Source organism: Drosophila biarmipes, chromosome X (genome assembly GCF_025231255.1).
Source record: "Drosophila biarmipes strain raj3 chromosome X, RU_DBia_V1.1, whole genome shotgun sequence".
Lineage (NCBI taxonomy): Eukaryota > Metazoa > Arthropoda > Insecta > Diptera > Drosophilidae > Drosophila > Drosophila biarmipes.
This window is the reverse complement of record NC_066611.1, coordinates 18,448,962-18,469,085: the sequence shown is the minus strand read 5'-3', so window position 1 is coordinate 18,469,085 and position 20,124 is coordinate 18,448,962. Positions and strand designations below refer to the sequence as shown.

At 45.2% G+C, this 20,124-nt stretch overlaps 2 protein-coding genes across 6 annotated transcripts in view; one reads left to right on the top strand and one right to left on the bottom strand.

Annotated features, from left to right (window-relative positions):
* LOC108023289 (potassium voltage-gated channel protein Shaker) overlaps positions 1 to 20,124 on the bottom strand; it is a 120,925-nt gene extending 100,801 nt beyond the window's left edge. Inside the window, exons 1-2 of one of the 5 annotated variants that reach the window (XM_050886622.1) lie at positions 19,962 to 20,124; positions 18,799 to 19,701 (exon numbers count right to left, since the gene is read on the bottom strand). In XM_050886622.1, coding sequence (XP_050742579.1) covers positions 18,799 to 18,944 — 146 coding nt within the window. In that variant the 5' untranslated portion in view covers positions 18,945 to 19,701; positions 19,962 to 20,124. Of the gene's footprint in view, positions 1 to 18,798 lie in introns of all 5 variants that reach the window. The other 4 variants (XM_050886621.1, XM_050886619.1, XM_050886626.1 and 1 more) reach the window with 4 other exon arrangements.
* On the top strand, positions 3,065 to 7,740 carry LOC108023288 (uncharacterized). Its single transcript, XM_017092579.3, has 16 exons — positions 3,065 to 3,261; positions 3,773 to 4,218; positions 4,274 to 4,419; positions 4,477 to 5,064; positions 5,117 to 5,254; positions 5,498 to 5,644; positions 5,700 to 5,828; positions 5,894 to 6,068; positions 6,130 to 6,245; positions 6,310 to 6,418; positions 6,480 to 6,571; positions 6,628 to 6,845; positions 6,907 to 7,003; positions 7,055 to 7,197; positions 7,252 to 7,488; positions 7,552 to 7,740. The coding sequence occupies exons 2-16, from the start codon at positions 3,791 to 3,793 to the stop codon at positions 7,633 to 7,635; spliced, it is 2,847 nt and encodes a 948-aa protein (XP_016948068.1). The 5' UTR covers positions 3,065 to 3,261; positions 3,773 to 3,790; the 3' UTR covers positions 7,636 to 7,740.

Genomic DNA, 20,124 nt, shown 5'->3' with positions numbered 1-20,124 from the left:
TGGGTTTTATTGCTAACTGGGCCATAAAAGAAACCAACTCTGAATGCACTTTCGGCCGTGCGTCTGCTGGAGTCGTAAAAGACGCTGCACAAAACAAAAAACATGCTTTATTATTTTCCACAAATTTTAATCGCCAAGCAGTCCAGCAAACGAGTGGCTTTGGAACAGGCAACAAGCATGAAGTGTATAAAATACATATTTTCAAACTTTAAAAATGCGATTTCAGAACTAGGTTAAGTGTGGGAATTTTTCTAAGTGATTTCTGCTGCCTTCTTCATTTCCCCTTCCGTTGGCAAGTGATTCGCATGCATTTATTACTCATACGCAGCGTGGCCCGGGGTCAGAGCGCATTAGCGGCAATCAATATGTTTAGCTACACCCCGAATTCGTGGCCGTCGGGATGGGGGCGTGCTAAGCCCGGGGCTAACTAAATGCTGGCATCCTGAGCCGGCAGCTCTTGTCATTTAATTTGTCATTTCCCTGGGGACTCACGGCTCCCTGGCGAAATTAAGCGACGTCTGTTGGCCGCTGTCGGCTGTCGGTTGTCGGCTGTCTGTTGTCTTTCGCCTGCTGCCTTGTGTCCAATGCCCAATGTCTGTTGCCTGTTGGATCTCCCAGCGCGGCTGGCACCTCCGACCCGCTGGGTGGCACCACCACCCCAGCCCACCTTCGGCACTCGGCCCAGTCAGCCCGAAAGCACTTCAAAGGCCATCATCTTGACATTTTGATTTATTGGCTTCGCTGCCATCGCTGTTTGCCGACTTGGTCTGCGGCTTTCACTTTGGCTTTAACTTTGGCTTGTTGGCCTGTTGGCCCGCTGGCCCGTTGGCTTGTTGCTTTCCTTATTCTGCGGCTTGTTGCTGCCTCCTCTGCTGATGCTGATGCCTGGCAGTAAGCCGCTTACAAGTATTGGCCCGCCCGGAAAAGGCGCCGTGCCAAACCGCCAAGCAACTTGGTGCGGCTCTCGAGCTATTATTACACACAGAAAATCCCTCATACGACAATGTGGCTTGGCAATATAGTAGACTCCTAAGCTCATAACTACCTCACACCTAGCGTAGATGTGTGAAGGAGCCAAAGATGTCGCTGAAAGATGTTATCTCTAGCTAATAACTTTACTAAAGTAAACCTCTAAATATTAAAAAAGAAGGAATTTAGAAGAGAGATAGTAGTTTTTCAAAATATTTTTGGGATTTGGGATTGCAAAACTTCCGAATATGGCTTTTTCCCAGCATTATCGGAAACCTTTAATTGAGAATCCCTTTCAGGAACAGAGTCTCTTTTAATGTTTTAAGTTTTCTACACAGGAAAAAAGCTTGGTAAGAAATACAATTCAGTATCGATTCGCCATCTTGTTTTCTGCTTTCCTTTTCTATTAGGGAGAGTTTCAAATGTTGCTGTCTCGCTCTGTGATTAAGGTTGCCATCTCGCTCTTTTCTCAGTTTCTCAATTTTAAAGCATTTTTTAAGAGAGAAATGTAAGAAAACACTTTCAAAATTTTGAATTTACTTTATTTGATGGTGGCAAAGATACCTTATAAATATAAAATGCTTATTTTTTTACTCCTAGTTTTTCCCCCAGTGCATGTGGTGTTGCCAACTTTCTGGCATTGGCCTTTGACAGCGAGTTGGGCCAACTAATGCAGAGCGCAGCTGGCAACAAAGTAAATGGCCAGAATGCAGCTCCCCGCTCCAGGACCCGGAGTCTGCAGTCCGAAAATCCGGAGCCAGCTACATCGGCGGGGGCAGGACCACCAAGGACATCCAGTTAACGAGCTCGTCACGGCTCATTGGCCTCTGGGTCGTGCTCTCGTGTGCATTTGGCCAATGCAAATTGAATTCGGGCTCAGTCGCCGCCTTCGAAACAGCAACAGAAATGCAAATTAAGCGCAAAGTGCTTACAAATGTGGCTGCGGGGAGCGGGCGGTGGGCGGCGCAAGTGGGCGGGGGGTGTGGCAACAATAATCGAGTGGCACTCGGAACGGCACATAATAACATATAATTATTTGAGCAAATGCAATCAATTTAAATCGTTTGCGGACGCAGCGACGGAGTTGAAGCGCTAATTGCGATAATTACCAAGTACGCGGCAGAGCGCACCCAGAAGAGATTGAAAATAAATATGGGAAATTAACACTCTCGGCAAATAGGCTCGGACTTAAAGCGCATTTTGAATTGAGTCATTCGGTGGGGCAATCATCTCTGGGGCTCAAAAAATAAAAGAGATAAATACCAGCAGACAGGTGCACTGAAAATAACATCAAATATTTAAAAAAAACCCCTGGCAGTGCCCAAACTTCTTCTCTACAAGGGAATCCTTTTTTCTATTTACTCCAAACCAGCTAGCAAATATTTTCTAATCACCCTTGGCAGCCCTGAGAAAAGAGGAAGTACGCCAGAGAAAGTATCTGATTGCGAATGGGGAAAAGTTTGCCCCATTAAACTCAGTACTTGTTGAGGATATCGCAGAGTATTCCCTCTCCGAGGAGCAAAATCAAGCCAAGACAGTTTGTCCCCCCTGAGCCGTGTGCATTCAAAGTTGACCTCCCTCCGCAGAGCTCTTCAAGAAGGACTCCTAGGGCAGTCCCAAGAAGTGGGAAATATAATAAAAACAGAGGTATTTTCCAGGCGCAGGCGTGGTGCTGAAGAGCGACCAGCTCTCTCGTCCTCAGGCTAAATAAGCTAATGATTTCCCGCACGTTTTTATGGATAATACATCTATTTTTACGACAATGGGCACTGCTTGCATTAAGTTTTTCCTGTTTTTCCGGCTGAAAACCATTTCATTTTCCATTTCCTGATTATGTGATATTATTCGGGTTCTTAAATTAGCAGAAATCAAGCGAATCTCAAGACTTTCCCGTTTATTTACGATGTGCGTAGGGCCATAAAGCAGCTATAGGATATGCGGACGACGCTCCCGCCAAGAGAGAGCGGGCGAGAGTGCCGTGCGGAGAGAAAGTGAGAGAGTGCCAACCGGATGCGTGGGAAAGTTGCCGGCGAAAGCGTGGAAAACAAGCCGCCACGGAGGAAAATGTCGCCGTGCAACTCGCTCAGTCGAGCATTAGACGCCAACGCGTTCGGAAGCAGCTCTCTCTCTCCCACACACTCTCTCTCTCTCTGTCCGCCTCGTCTCTCCGTCTCTGTCTGCCTCGCCTGCTCCGTCTCAGTCGCACCCCCGTCGCACGCCCGTCGCACCCGCACCACCCACACTTCGAACTGCTCCGGAGGAGAAGTGTGAAAAGTTGTCTTATGTACACGAGTACGTGGAAAGCGGGAAAGCGGGAAAGAGGGAAAGCCAGGGAAATGCATCGCAATCCCGTGTTTCATATCAGCCCAATCCCTTTCGGTTTAAATTTAGACTCTCCGTTTAATACGATCTATAAATGTGGCGTTTTATTTTCGAACTGCACTCGCCGGCCATAAATCAAAACAAATCAAAATCGAAATGGAATTATAAAGAGAGTCTTCTGAAAAATTGCGAAAATATTCCATGGAAAAGATATAAAAAAGAAAAACTGTCTCTCAAAAACTTTTAAAATAAAATTTAAATATTTAATTCGTACTTTTCTTAGGCTTACTAAAATAATAAAAAAAAATCACGCCACATTTTCTTATAAGTATATTATATCAGTAAAAATATATATTCCCAACGGATTCTTTTTAAAAGAACTTCAAAAATATTAAAAATATATATAAGACTCCTTAAATATACATATTATATTTTAAATGGAATTAAATCATATCTCAATGGATTATATCTCTCCTCATAGCTCCCTGGACCCAGTAAGATGTTTCTGGCCGTCAACCAGAGTCTGCAGAACACCAGCAAGAAGAAGCGCAAGCGGCGGACGGCCGAGGATGATCCGCAGGACGATCCTGCGGCGGATGGGGCCGCCCGCGTGCCGCCCCTGGTGTCCAGTGCCTCCAGTGACCAGCTGGTCATCGGGGGAGCCACCTGCCGGGTGTGCAAGTGCCCCGGCCGGCAGTCCCTGGCCCTGGTCTACGTCTACCTGGGCGCCCTCACCCTCATCCTGGCCAGCCTGTCGATCGTCTTCTACACCCACACCCAGGATGAGGCCACGCCGAGTCCCGTGGTCACTCCGCTCACGACGATGTCTTTCCGGGTGCAGTTCCAGGCGGAGCTGATGCGATCGGAGGATGAGCTGAGGACCCTGGTCAACAGGATACTGGAGGAGGAGCAGCAACTGGGTGGCAGGTGGGTCCGAAGAACACCAATCAAGCCTCCTGTCTCACATATTTCCCCTTCACAGCACCACAACAAGCAGCACCACCCGATCCAGGGATCCCCTCAAGAACGAGCGCAAGTTCGCGGACAACCTGATCAGCCACACACCGCAACCCACCGGAAAGCGGATGCGCCGGGACATCGCCTCCTCCGCTCCCGCCTCCATGCATGGCAAGAATCCTGGTATCCAAGCCCCAAGAACTTCTTATAAAAATATTCCACCCCCAGCTGACCCACTGATCGAGTTCTTCAACCCCAACCACCGCAAGGTGCTCGAGGAGCAGGACACCGAAATCCGCAAGCGGACGGGCCAAAAGGGCGCCGCTCCCGGCGGCGATGAGTGGATCTACCTGAACACCTACTGCCGTGTGCCGGAGAAGATCATCACGGGCTTCTGCAAGGGCACCCAGGACTATTGTCCGCCGGCGCCGCAGGGACCCACGGGAGAGGTGGGCCCCAAGGGTCCGCCTGGCAATCCCGGACTGCCGGGCATTCCGGGTCCCAAGGGTAATCGCGGGGACGTGGGACTACCAGGTGCCCCTGGTGTCGATGGTGTGGGTCACCTGGGTCCCGCCGGACCGCGAGGACCCAAGGGAGATGCCGGGGCCACCGGTAGAGGCGGCTTGGATGGCCGCGATGGAGTGCCCGGGGAGCCGGGACTCGATGGAGTACCAGGTCGAGCTGGGGCCGATGGCAAGAATGGTCTCCCTGGTCGCGATGGCAAGGATGGGCTCCATGGCAAGGATGGCAAGGACGGGCTGTCCATCACAGGACCCAAAGGAGCCCAAGGACCTCCGGGCGAACGGGGTCTCAAGGGTGAGTTACATTAATTCCTGTGATTCCCAGAGGTTATCCAATTTCTGCACAGGCATTGCTGGTCCCCGTGGTCGTCCTGGCAAACCGGGCACCAATGGCACTCCTGGAGTACCCGGCATCAACGCCTGGAAGCTGCAGTTCCCCAATGGCAGCTCCTCCAACGATCTGCTCATACCGCCCTCTATAACAGGTGAGTTGACGGCGGGTTAAATTAACCTGGTGTTAAATGTAACAAGTGCCCTAGAAAATACTTAAATCTAGAATTTTCTCTAATAAATGTTTTCAAATTTAATTTTTATTAGCATTTTAATGATATTTAATTTAAATTTATAACATTCCCAAAAAAAATGTTAACCTGAGGTTAAGAAAACTGCCTTTTTTGATGTTACAGTAGGCAAACATCACCTTATAATCGACTTTTTGTTCTTCTTAGATGTACTACTACCGGACTTCCAACGTTCGGTGATTGTGGAGGAGGGCAGATCCCTGAACTTGAGCTGCACGGCCACGGGAACTCCCACGCCGCAGGTGGAATGGCGGCGCGAGGATGGTCGCACCATCAACGTGAACGGCGTGGAGAGTGAGTATCCCCCTTGCTCTATTCCTATGACACATTGTAACCCTTCCTCATCTAGTGGCCTCTATAAGTGGCCAGTTCCTGAAGTTCACCAATATCACACGGCACCAGATGGCCGCCTACACCTGTTATGCCAACAATGGCATCGCTCCAGTGGCCAATGCCACCTTCGTCGTGGAAGTGCAGTGTGAGTTTGGTTTGCAAAATACATAATATCTAAGTATCCTTAAGGTTCTTGCTCCTAACCCCCAGTTGCGCCCATGATATCGGTGTACCGGCAAACGATCTACGCCGAGTACCAGAGCAGCGCCACTCTGGAGTGCCAGGTGGAGGCCTTCCCCGAGGCCATTAGGTACTGGGAAAGGGCCTACGACGGCAAGATCCTCGATCCCAGCGAGAAGTACGGCATTGAGTCGTACCCCGACGGGTGAGTTATACATCAAGTTGAACCATCGAACTTTCCTTTGACTTTCTTACCCGGTATTTAGCTTCAAGACCACCATGCGTTTGACCATCAGTAATCTGCGCAAGGACGACTTTGGCTACTATCACTGTGTGGCCAGGAATGAACTGAACGCCACCATGGTCAACTTTGAAGTAGCACGTGGGTGTTGTATGGTGCGGAAAGTGGGAAAACCTTTTCTAAACATCTCTCCCCCTGTCCACAGCTCAAGATCCGAATAGTGAGACCCCTTATGTGGGCCATAACATCAAGGTTTATGGTCAAAGACCGCCGGAGAGCGAGTGTCCAGTGTGCGACCAGTGTCCAGATCCCAGGTATATCTATATCTATATTTAAGATCCCTTAATAGTTATAGCCATATATCCCCATCTCTAGCTTGTACCAGTGCAAGGACTCCATACTGAATAACTTTGAGATCCAGCCCACTGGCAACCTGAGTTATCCGGGCTTACCCAAGCGACCGAAGAGTGAGTATAGAGCCAAATCTTGAGGGAAACTAACATATAATACCCCTCAAAAACAGCCTGCTACTTGTATGCTGTGGGCAAGCCAGTTTTCCACAAGGTGGTCAATGAAAAGTTCGGCTCCTGGCTGAGGGATCCCTCCCCTGATAGCGATCGCGAGAAGACCTTCGTGACGAACGAGAACGATCCCTACAATCTGTTTGAGTTCACCACCCGCATTCAGTATCGTATGAACAGCATCCCCAGAAGGAAGTACGAGATTCAAGAGGGCTTTCATGTGGGTTAAGAGGTCTTCAGCACAGGGACTTGCCTTGGTACTAATCATGATAACTTTTTAGGGCAATGCTCACGTGGTCTTCAATGGTTCGTTCTACTATCAACAAAAGAACTCGGACCTGGTGGTCAAGCTGGACTTGACCAGCCTCAAAAAGATAAGTAAGTGTTCGGGTTCATAAAAACGACCCAGATAACCATATAATCCCTTAGCCACACAATTGCCATATGCTGGAGTGGCGTCTGCGAATAGACTGTATACCACGGACTTCAACTACATGGACTTCAATGTGGATGAAGTGGGCCTGTGGGTGATCTACAGCACCTACAACTCAAACAACACGCTGGTGGCCAAGGTAAGTCTTTGTCCAATCTGCAATATTCCTCACTAAAAGTGTTAAACTACCCAGTTGGATGCGGAGACCTTGAAGATGCAGTACAACTTCAACATCACCCTGGACCACCACCAGTTCGGCGAGATGTTCATCGTGTGCGGCAACCTGTATGCCATCGATTCGGGCACGGATAAGAACACCCAGATACGCTATGTGGTGGACCTGTACAAGGGCAAGCTGCTCAACACGAACCTGCCCTTCTCGAACCCCTTCAGCCACACCACCACCGTGGGCTACAATCCCCTGACCGTGGTAAGTACCCATGTCTCAAAAACTCCCATCCTCCAGATATTATTTCACATCTTATCCTTCCAGGAACTCTACTCCTGGGACAAGGGCAACGCACTCACATATCCCATACGCTACAATGAGCAGCGCCTCATCTCCGACAATATTTAGGAGGCTTAGGCTAGGAGGATCTTAAAGATCCCGAAGAGTCGCCGCTCAAAAGAACTAGTCTAAGGCACAATAAATAAATGCAAACTGTTTTTTTTCCAAATGCAAATGTTCATCTCCCAGTCTCTCTGGGTCAATGTGTGCTCTGAGATCATGGGTTTGTTTTCGCAGTTCACTGGTTCACATGTCTGGGAAGTCGCTAATTGAAAGGCACAGCAAGGGAAAGTGCGCGAAAATTGTTGGGTGTGAACTGCTAATTTGCCAAAGGTGGAACAAAAAGTGATGGAAATCGGAGGTGTTATATGTATGTTGTTTTGTAAGGGGGACAATATTTACTCTTCCCTAAGAGGCTTCTGTACACAGACTTCCGACTATTAACACAAGTATCATCTCTTCATTTTCTTACACTTTCCATCTTAAGTTTCCAATTGATAAGATGATAAGCTCCATTAATCCTGGGCTAATTACTCCCCATGCTCCTTACAACGTTCACCCTTATACCCATTCCCATGTCCGCCGTATCATTAAGCTCCGGCTGCCCGCCACTTCGCAGCGCCTCTCCATTGTCAATTAGCTGCGATAATGTTGACATTATCCGGGGCTGGTTCCATTAATTATGCCTGCTTAAAAATGCCTGGACCCAGGGCATTCTGCCAATTGCAGCAACAAGTTTTCCTCATTTCTGCTTCCCTTTCTGGGCCGAAATGTGGCAGGGAATGTGCCAAGCTTGGTATGAAGGCTCGAGTTAATTTCCAGCCAGGGACCCAGCTGCCGATCGGGGATCAGGGAGTTGTCGGGGGCCAAGGGGCGGCTATGTAGGCCACATGCCGAGCTGAAGCTCCGGCAGATTGACGGCCTGTCAATAAGGGAAAACCACCCAGGCCCGGCACGAAAGCGTTTCGATGTTTGGCAGGGCCCTGCAACGCCGCCACCCTCTTGTCCAGCCACCTTCTCAATACACAGAGGAAAAGAGGGAGGAAGTACTGATAAGTGCTAAAGGATCATAAAAAACATTACAAATTTTAAGAGGTGACCTCGAGCTGCACTTGATTTTAGTTGAAAACTTGTACCCTCACTTATAATGCTGGAAATGGTACTTGGTGACCCCGATTTTTCCTTTATCATCACAGAAAAAAACAGACAGAAAATATTTTTGAATTTGGTTTCCGCTTTTGGAAAAAGAATAATTAAGCAAGAAGGAAAAAAAGAAAAAATTCGAAAAACCCATACAAGCTTTAAGTGGTGACCCTGACCTGCGCTTGATTTGAACTTGAAATAAATAGTATATAACCATATATATACATTAAATCTTAGGAATAGTTATTACAAGTTTTTAGTGGCACAAAAATGAACTTTTAAAATACTTATAATAAAGTTTGGTGACCCCGATCTTTTTTTGATTCCATCCAAGTATGGTAAGCTGTTTCAAGAAATAGGAAGATTTTCTAGTTTATTTGTACTGAAAGGTGATAAAATGGGACAGTGTAGTTCGGCTTGCTGAGTGGGTAGCTATAGCACCGCCTCCCCTACAGTTGTGCGTGCCTCAGAGCTCGTCTCTCGTCAATTGCGTTGCATGTTTGACAATTTGCATTTTTCGTTTGCCCCAGCCCCCGCATGGCTCCGCTCCCAACCCCCCTCGGCCATTGTCTGAGCGATTTTCAGTTGCATTTTCCGATTCCCTTTGTCATCGATGGGGCCGCAAGGCAATTCGGGAATTCGGAAAGCATCACGGATTGCGGCAACTCTGCGGAAAACTGGGGAGGATGGGGAAAAATGTGGAAAATTGGTAAAAACAGAGCAGTCACAGATGGCACTGGATCCTAAATAAGGATTCCTTTTCACAGGACTGCATTCCTCGGTGCGATGGCAAGCCAAGGGGTGTGTGAGCGAAATCGAATCAGCTTTGAATTATCGAAGATGGAAAGCAAACAGAGGACATAGAGTTCGATCCTGGGCGATACCTTACAACTGCAACACCAAAGTTGACGGTCGAAAGTATTGTTGTGGGCAGAAGATCAGAATGCGGTACAAAACTGCACAACATCCACAACTGAGGTGCAAGTTTTAAGGAATTGATTGACAGGGGAGCTCACTTTTAAGGTCTAACTTGTCTTAGGGATCATCACAATCCCCTTTGGGCCCCAGTGCTTCGTAATTAAAACCCCATTGGGCTTGAATTCCCTTCCTGAACCCTTCGCCGGTGATTCCCGGTGACAGAGGCCGTCAGTTGGCCACGACCATCAATCAATTATCACCGACAACCTTTGGCCTTTCTGCACAGGTCTTTTGATTTATGCACTTTTAAATATACACATATATATGCCATTTTCGCACTACCATTTGCTTTTTTGGCCCCCTGCCAGCGGAATCGTTTGACTGGGCTAATCCCCAGTTTTATAGAGACGCTCTCCATCATTTTTCATTTTTTGTTGCGCCGTTGAGGCAGGCCCATCTGCTGCCGTTTGTAAGGATAATGCGCTCTTGTCACATTGCCAAGAGGGTGGCTCCAGGATGTGCCGGGCTGGCTGGGAGCCCATGAGGAGGGGCTTTGGAACAGCTGTCGGACGCTAAGCGCCTTCCATCCGCCTCAGTCGCTTCCATTCCGCCGGAATCCGTGGACAAACAATTTTCACGCTCGAACGCCGCTTCCCTACTCCGGCACTCCCTGCTACTTTCCACTCTCCCCAGCTGATCCCCACTTTCGGCCCACTTTCACTTGCGTTTAGCAACAGTTTGCTTCATTAAATTGCAAACGAGCATCGAGCATCTACAGTCTCGTGGGGGGGGATGGGCTCCGGAATCCAGAATCGAGCGGTGGAGGCTTTGATCCCTGTGTTTACGTTTTAATCAAAATGCAAAATGTAATTTGGACTTTTAACATGAACAACGTGAGCAGGTCACTGGGCCATAAAGACCCATACAATTTCATGGCTTAGTGGGGCTTCCCCCATCGCAAGAGGCCAGCAGAGATGGCCAAGTCAATCAGGTAAAGTGGTACAGTAGGGGATTTTTATCAGGTCTTTAGATAGATTGTCTTGCATACTTATTACTGAACCAAATTAAATTTGATTATATTTCATTGCTAGCTATTTATATAATTCTTAATCACCTAAATATAGTTCCACTTTCAAAACTATCCCAATTTGTCTAGAAAATAGCCAGAACTCCAACGCCAAAGGACCCAACTTTAGAGCGAGTGAATGGCAATTACAAGAGGCCAACGGCCAAGGGAAAAGGGCCAATAATCATAGCCAAAGCTGCCAATCGTTGATGCGTTAAATTATTTCTCGTACTAAAGCCGAAGGGTGTCCAGTGAAACTTTAATGAATGACCCCGTCAAATGGCAAAGATCACTTGAGGAGGCAATAAGTTGCCCTAAACAGTCGTAAATTGAGTCACGAGCTGATAGCAAAATGGGCTCTCCAAGCCCTTGAAGAAAACTTCGATGTGAACTTGAAGTACTTGACTTTCTTAACCGATTGTAAGGATTAACCCTTCACTCTGGGGAAAAAACATTGTTGAACTTATTTAATTGGTTTTTGATTGTAATAATAACCGAAATCACTACAGTTTTTAAATCATTTAAATAGGTCCCCAAAAGTAGGCAACAATAAGAAGTGCAACGGGTTGAGGTCTTTTTTGTAGCATACTTTTAGACAGCTATTCAGATTTTTTATTAAGAATTTTCTCACTACTTTTTATTTAACCTTAAGTTAATATTTATTTTTCGGTTGGTTCCCCCTCTATAACTCGAAATCCCCTTCGACCTGAGCTCCTAATGGCTCCGCCAATCAATTGATGGTGCCAACTGCCCCGGGTCACACTCGTGGCAAGTCCTCTAATCCCGCTCAAGCTGCTCCCAATTCAATTCTGTGCTGGCAGTTGATTGGAGGTTTGTTTGCCGGATCTGAAGTGGAAGCTCTGGCTGGTCCAGGCGCAACCTGAGGAGCACGCAGAGCCAAAGGAGCCGGCCAAAGAGGGTGGGGCTGGTGGATCCATTGTGGTGGGCTTAGACAATGCCCCGATGGCCCTCGCCGCGTGCCAGAGACAATGGGGCGGATGCACAATGCCGGCGACTGGCACGGGCAGGGACAGGGGTAGGGGCAGGGGCACCACCGACATCGGTCTCGAAAATAAACCCCGACAAGTGGCGACCTCTGACCCCCCCGCCTTGGATGTGGCACTGTTTTTTCTCGTTCTTTTAAATGCGTTAATTGAGTGCTGCGAATTGTCTTTCGGCACTTGCTCCCCTCTTTGTGTGTGGGCTTTGTATACCTACATCGCTTCGAGAGGGGCATTCGGCACTTGTAGTCTAAGCCAAACAACAAATCAAAGTCAAATGGTCAACGAGACACAAAAGGCGCACACAAGACGGCAGGGGGGACAGGGAAAAGCTGGGAAATTCGCAGAAAAACACACCCATATGTTGGCCATCAAACCCGGAATTGCATACACGGTCGAGCGGGTTAATGGGATGCTTGAGTTGGGACCAGGAATTGACATATCATTTAATCGGATGCCAATCAAAGCGAAATTGAAATTGATGTTCATTTCGCCATCAACACTTCGAACACAAAAGCACCAACACAAACACACACACACAAGCCATTTGAGCAAATATATATTTTAATTTCTACGGGCTAATGAAGCGTAGATAAAAATACCGAAGGCCGAAAATAAATGATGGGACTTTCAAATAAATATAGAAATGATTACAGCCAGGCACTTTAATTTAATAATTACCAATTTAATATTAATTGGAAGTATCTGCGGGGTGTACAATTATTTGTGCCAATACTTGGCCAAAGGCTGAAAAACCATAATTTACAGGCCTTCAATTATGCAAAGCGAGCATTTCGTGCCCGTAGTTGGGTGTAAATACTGGCAAGGCCCATGGCGATTTTATGGACTGACATAATAATTCACACTCAAAATATTTATTTAAATGCAGTAATTTAAATAACTATCATTACCTTTAAAAAATACTCGTATATATGCATTTGATTTTCCCCCGGCTTTGTGAGTTAGATATACCTCTCATAGAGTACGCCCTCGTCTATCCTTAGCCATCTAAATTTAAGGCCGCCCGAGGCTTTCTTTATGGCCGTGCCAATTGAAATGTTGGCCAAAATGTTGCCCCAGCGCGCTGGCTGCCAGTGTTTTGAAGCGTTTCGCTTTGACACTTTGGGTTTTTTATGGGTTCGCCAATAGCATCCACCTCTCTCTCGGGGGAATGGGGATCCGGATCGGGACAAGGACACCCCCACACACATTTCGCGCTCAGCTGCACTTCAGTGGACGCAGTGGGCGGGTGAGCAGGTGACCAGGTGACCGGCGGTTATGGCTGTTATGCCCGTATGCGCTCATTAATTTCGCCTGAGTAAAGTTCAATAGGACGAAAGCCAGGTGGCAGACAAAGTGCTGCGAGCCTCCACAGGCAAATGAATAATGATTTGCCAGACCCGGCTAACAAATAGGTGGCAATTTTCGCTGCGTGGGTGTGGCCATGGGTCGGCGGCTGGAAAGGCGGAAGGCGCTGATAAGCGAGGGCCGGCCAAGTAACGCTAACGTGGCCCAAACGAATGGCCGGCAATTAGACAGCAGGCCAAGACGCCGCCGGCGGTGGGAGCGGAGTTAACCCACGACAAGCCCACGAAAATTGGCCAAGAAAAGGGTTTGGTCTATAGGAACTTTAAGATATAATACGATTTTTTGGCTAGCATATAGAACTTAAAACTTAATTAAAAAAAGGTATGTCAAATTAAAAAAAAAGGAAAATATATTTTAAAAAAATGTTAAGTTAGAGAAAAAAAAACATATATAAAATTAGGAAAAAATGTAGAAGATATTGGACTTGAGGGAAAATATTTAGATATTCTTATTAAAAACCAATAAAAAATGTAAACTTAAACTAGCCTTGAATCCAAAAATGGCAATTAATATTTGTGTAAACCACAAATAATTAATGGGTTAATGGGCTGGGAAAATCAGCAAGTCTTGGGCTGGGTTAAGTAACTAACTAACGACTCTCATGCAACCCGAAATCGATGACAGCGAAAACAAATGATGACAGGGTGCCACGGGAAAAAGGCCTATCTTATTGAAACCTAAAGAAACTTTTTAAAGGTCCTCAACTTTCAGTAGGTATTTAATAGAACATCATGTAAGCCCTTCAATATTATTTGATATTATATGTTAAAATTAAATTTAAACCTCCAATAAATTACCTATTCCACAAAAACCTATCATATTTCCCTGAATTCATTCAAATAAGACCCATAAGTTGGCGTAATTATTCGTTCTCCACCATAAAATGCATATTTTGAAGCTGCAATCGTTTAAGCCTGTAATCGCCAAACAGCCGAAAGGACTTACGTAAATGTGCGAAATAACACCCTGTGGACCAAATGCCGCCTCTGACATTGACAAACAACAACTTGGCCAACAGTAATCAAGCGGCCGACTGGACTTGCACTCTATCCACGTATTTATGTTGGCCAATATGTTTGAATTTTCAATTAATTCGCCGCGCCTGACGGTATGCAATGGTCTGGCAAAGTGATAAGGATAAATCCTGTATATAGGCAAGCGATGCCCCTCACACACCTGCAGCCACTTTCACCGCTTTCCAGTACATATATGCTGGCAAATATAATGTACTTATTTTGGCCGAGTTGGGCGACTGCCTTTCACCTGGACAAAAAGTGCGGACATTTCAATTTCAATGCAAAATAGCCCAGATGCCCACTATGATGGGCGAAAAGGGGAGATAATGCCGCCAAGTGGAATGACAGGACACTGAGAAAAAAGTAGATCCTTTTGCAACAAATAGAAGATGGAAATGGGAGAAAAATAAATGTAAGCACAGCTTCGAAATAAACCAAATTCAAAAGGTTTTTGAAAAAGGTAATATAATATTTTATGAGGTTTTAAAAACCTTTTAAGTAACTCTGTTTATAAATCATTACCCACATATTATTATTTTAAAGAAATGTAAGATTTAAATATTTGGGTTTTATCTTAAAAATATTTAAGCAGATTAACAAATTAAAATTTTTAAATTTAATTTTTCCCTATTTTTTATTTTTTTCTTGGTGTAAGTCCCACAGAGTTGGCGTTAAATACAGCCACGCCGATGGTTTCGTCAACTTCAAACATTTCGCAGCATGAATATTACACGCTGGCTGGGGCGAAAAGCAGGGCGGTGAAAGAGACAGCGAAGGACAGAGACGGCGGTGCAGAAAGAGACGGGGAGATACGCAGAGACAGAGACGGGGCTAGGGCCATAAAGAGAGGCTTATAAAGTATTCATTTGAACATGTTGGACCCAAATGCCTTTGAAGGGCAACAAAGAGCCCGACTGCCCGGGCAAATGGAAACAGTTTCGTGCACATTTCTATAAATTTCTATAAACTTTGCCGCCCAGAAGGCCAGGGGATGTGTTGTGAAATTTATGCAAATTTCCAAATGTTCAACTGTTGCTCGGCCCCGAAAAGATGGAGGAAACGCTGGGGCATACGTAGGTACTGCAAACAACATTTGGGCGGAAAAAAGGGCGGCTGCCACGCCTCCGCAACCCTTTTATTTTAGCATCTCTGACCTTGGCAATATTTATGCATGAACACCCTTTGGCCACCGCAGTACATTGTCTTCCGAGTCCAAAAACGAGACAGAAAAAATCGGAAAAGGCCAGAGTGGAAGATTTATGACAGAATGATAAATGTAAGTAAATTCCCATTACTGCTTACATTTCCGGGTCAGAAAAACGGGTAATCAGGTGATCAGGATAATGCTAAAATATTAAAAGGTCACATGCACCGATATATTGTCGTGGAAAGTCGACTCATACATTTTGAACAACTACTAATTGTAAAAATTAAAATTACCCAATTGCTTATTACTATTTCATTGTAATTTATATTAATATTAGATTAACAGTTTTCTGATTTTCAATGAAATTGTTAATTTAATTTGTTAAATAATTATTTTTATAAATTCTTTGCATTGCAAAATTCAGCATGTCTTAATTAATCATGAGTATCTAATCTAAAAATCTAATGTCTAGGCCACTTCGTCAAAACGTAATTTAAAACAATTAAAAGGAAAGTGCATTTAATATTAATTCAATTTATAACAGGCCACGTCAGCGATAAAGCTAATCAAGACTTGTTCTATTTTTACAATTAAGTGTAGTTAAAAATTTATGACAAAAGTGCAATAAATTAGCCGATAAATTTGTTCTCACGTAAATGTTTCGGTGGAGTGGGAGGAGGCTTGAACTGATGTCCAGAATGCGTGCTTCGGGAAACTCTCTTACTTGGATGCCCATCAATTAAATTAAATATTGCCCAAAGGTCAGATATTGATTGCCGATTCATCTGCAATTGGCTTAAACAGTTTTCATTTGGCTTTCAATGCTCTGCAAACATGCCCTCTTAAAAATATGAACAATTCGAAATTCATTTGGAAGGCAATAAAATAATTCACAACTTTTGTCGAGGGGCACAGACACAAGTGTAAGGTGAAGTGCAAAAGGAAAAGGGAAATTGGAAATGGGAAAACGGAAGGGAAAAGGCAATAGGGCGAAGAGCAAAGGGCAAAAAGAGCGAACGAGTTGGACATAAATTGCGAAATACTTGGGCGAAAATAATCCGCCGGAATCCCGAAATCATCGCACAGTTAGCGAGCACTTCCCAACACTTGCGCGCTGGCACACAGTTACAGTTGCACTTTAGCCGCGAACCCGCGTTTACGTACTACCCACCAATGGCACTTGAGTGCACTTAAACCCTGCCACGCCCACCGACTTCCAACCACCGCCCCCGCCCTCTGACCCCGTGAACCGACTTCTCATATGTTGATGCTGCTGCAGTAGCAGCAGAAAACAGAAGAGAAAAACTAAAATATAATAAAATAAAAATATTATTATTATCCTTTCATTTTCAAGTGCTTTCCATTGTGTGCAAGTGCATGTGCGTCGTTGTGGGTGCATAAATTTATGATGCCCCATGGAAAAGCGGAGAATGCAGGATGCGGGAGGCAGGATGCAGGACGTCGGATTCTGGAGCACATTAGTTGGCAAATTGGGGAACTAGTTCAATTAATCCGCTCGAGCGAAGTTTCGGGGACCGGGGTTGCAAACGGATCCCAGCGAATCCTGTGTGGCAATAGAAAAGTTTAGCGTTCCTCTACAACGCAACATTTACACTGGGAGATATTAAAAAAATCGAGAACCTAAATAAAAAAATCCAAATCCAAATTTATAAAACCATTCCGTTGCAACCTTTTTTAAAGGGAGTTTTCAAGTGACATACCTAACAAGTTTCTATTGTATTTTCCATATATTCCAAGAGATAAACATAACTTGACTCTTTTAAGATACTTTCAAGTGGCATTACCAAAAAATGTTGATTAAATTTTTTTTCTATTTCAGAAACAAATTCCCAGCAAGCTTAAAAATTCCCACACACATTCTTTGCAACCCAAGCTTCGCCTCAAGGACCCAGTTTATGGCACCGCCGACTAATCAGATTCTTCGATCCATCTTTCAATCTATACGGCATCCGCTCCGCTCATCTGACTGCCGGAAGAGCCTTTTCCATTTAACTTCCTTGGCGCACACAAGTACGAGTACGTGGGTATGTGAACATACTGTATGAGCACGAGTATCTGTGCATATTGCGAGTTGTACAATTTTTATAAGGACTCCGCAGTGAAAAGTGCGGGAAATGGATGCGATGCGATGGAATCGGGCTGGGAGCGAGGGGCGCATGGGTGTTTGGGGGCGTGTCGATGCAGTGGCTCGTATTTGCATGCAACATGGAATGAAAATGAATGATGGCGAGGTGGGGAAATGGGGACAGCAACAAGCTGCATGTGTGTAAATCCATTTATGCTCCAGCGCATTTATAGCCAATTTAAAAGCCCAAAGAGCTGCACTTTCCGAGACTACTGCCGGCTACTGCTGGCCGCTGGTGGGTGGGTAATGATAGTTGGCCACCGGCCGGCTGGATATATCATTTACAGGCGCTTCACTTGGATAAACAAGGTGGCCGAGGGAGCTGGAAGCAGGCAGAGGGCATAGGGACCTGGGGCAGTTGCTAGCGTTGATTTGTGGCAAATGACCCTCTACAAAAGCCCCACCAAGCCCGGCAAACCCAGCAAACCCGCCTTGAGCCGCACACTTTGTGTCCTGGCAGCATGTCCTGCTCCTGGGCATTCCATTTGCATTGCGGCCCATTTAATTGCGCAGTTGGCGCATGTTTTACGACCAATATGCATAACATGGCATCCACATTCGACATCCCACATCCAAAAGTCGCAGAAAGGGAGGGAAGTTAAATCACTGCACACTTTTCTGCGCAAGCAGCGTCGAATATCCTTGTTCCAAAGCCCATCCTTACAGCAGTTAACCCGCGACTCACTCGCATAACTATGCGAAATTACCCTTATTGAGCACGATGAAAATTTCAAAGGGAGAGCAATGGAATAAGGCCCTCTTAACACCAGATACTTGTTTTTCTCTCTGCCGGCACATTCTACGTTTTGCCTATTATCAAAAACTAAATATAGGAATAATAAATCGAAATGGCTTTAGATTTAAGCATGGCACAAATATATCTTTTATTAATTTAATTACTTTACAATGTGGCCACCATTTGCTATAAGTGTTGCCACTAAGCTACACAAATGTTGCCACTAATCTATGTAAGTGTGATTAGTCTGGCCAGTTTTTAAAATTAATATTTTGTACATGTTCTGTACAACTTTCACTGGTGTAATACTTAGCTGCCTTTAAGTTCTGCTGCTTTGGGCATCTAAAAAGTTATAAAACTATTGCTTCCACTTCGTACAAATGTTGCCACTATGCTATGCAAATGTTGCCACCCTGCTTAACCACTATATATACTGCTTAGATATATTCTGCAGAACCGTTACTAGTTAAATACTAAGTTTTCCACAAGTTATGCAACTGTAGACATCAAGTTCTGTAACTATTGCCATAACTTTCAAAAAATGTTGCCACTTTATTTGCCAAATGTTGCCACCCGGCTTAACCACTATATATTGCTCAGTATCGCTTGAAAGAAGTTTGTAAAAATTGTATCTCTTTGCTATACACTTATCAGATAAGATAATGAGCTTCGAATTCTGTGCAATACTCACTGGTTTAGGTTGCGCTCGTTGGAACCGGACTGGCTCTGGACGTTCTCCGTGTGGCGCCGCTCCTTGTGGACGATGCCCATCAGCTTCATCCATGGGTTGTTCTGGGAGCCATGACCTCCCATGCCGCCACTCTGCCACATCGTCATCTTGGCGGCTGTTTCCCAGTTCCGGCTCCGATCGAAACTGTGGCAGTGGAGGTGGCAGCAGCCGCGCTAGCGTCCCACCGAAACCGAGAGGAGTGTGGATACGGATACGGAAACGCACTCGCGACTTGGAGGAGGAGAAACCTTGCGTTTGGGGGCAACTTCAGACTCAGATGCAGGTTCAGAGATATATGTGTATAGAGAGGACAGATGCTTCAGGGCAAAAGTTGAGACCGAGTGGTGTTTGACAGCCGCATCAATGGGTTTCTTTTTTTTCTTTAGTTTAGTTTAGTTTGAACGCCTCACATTTGTCAAAGCCGAGAGTTTGGTATTGGTTTTTGGATGGAATTGAACTAAGAGTTTTTTTTTTGGTTTTCTTTGGCTAATGCTTTCAAGTTTCTTTGGGCGGCTGATGTTGCTTTTGCTTCTTTCCTGCTTTTGCTATGCTTTTTGGTCGTATTGTGCTGCTGCGCTGCTGTTAGTTTTCCCAGCAACGATTCCCTTCGAATTGCTGTTGGTTTCTTGACCTACGTCTAAAATTAATAATCACAATGGGCGTACAACTTATCCGTTCTCTTCGATATTTCGGGGTCTTCCGCTTGTTAACCAATTTTTAATGCTAATTATTGTTGGGTCTCTGCTTTGCTTGTTATTTCTTGCTTTTTCTTGTAATTTTCGTATAGGTTCATTAAATTTAGTATGCAAAAATTCCTCTCCTTGTATATTTTGTCTTCTAGCTAAATTTCGCTGGCCAAAGGTTCTATCGAATGGATGTTTTCCGATTATTGATCGATAGTCGAGGGGATCGACTATTTGATACCCGAAACTCTTTTACCTAAATTATGGTTAGGTAAGTAGGTGATAAAGGAATCTGTGCGATTTTGCTGTAGTCATGCTCTGAATTTTAGAAACCAAAACTGGGATTTATGTTACAACGGACATGAGAGTCGGATTTGGAAGAGGCCTACTATATCTTGTACTACATCATATTTCGGGTAACGGGTTTTCGGAGTATCATACAATTATTTACAATTTATCCGTAGGTATGTACAACATTTGTTCCAATTACAAGTTTGACTAGTTATTTGCTTTTACGATTGCTTCTTGGTTGACTTTTTGTTGTTGTAGTGATAGGTGTAGTTGCTGTTGTGTTGTTATTATTGCTGATATAGTGCATAGGGCA

What these genes read in the sequence shown, in the direction of transcription:
- LOC108023288 (XM_017092579.3), top strand. Translation starts at nt 3,791, where the DNA reads ATGTTTCTGGCCGTCAACCAGAGTCTGCAGAACACCAGCAAGAAGAAG. An exon ending in GAGCAGCAACTGGGTGGCAG is followed by an intron (nt 4,219 to 4,273) that starts GTGGGTCCGAAG and finishes TCCCCTTCACAG; the next exon opens with CACCACAACAAGCAGCACCA. An exon ending in CGCTCCCGCCTCCATGCATG is followed by an intron (nt 4,420 to 4,476) that starts GCAAGAATCCTG and finishes TTCCACCCCCAG; the next exon opens with CTGACCCACTGATCGAGTTC.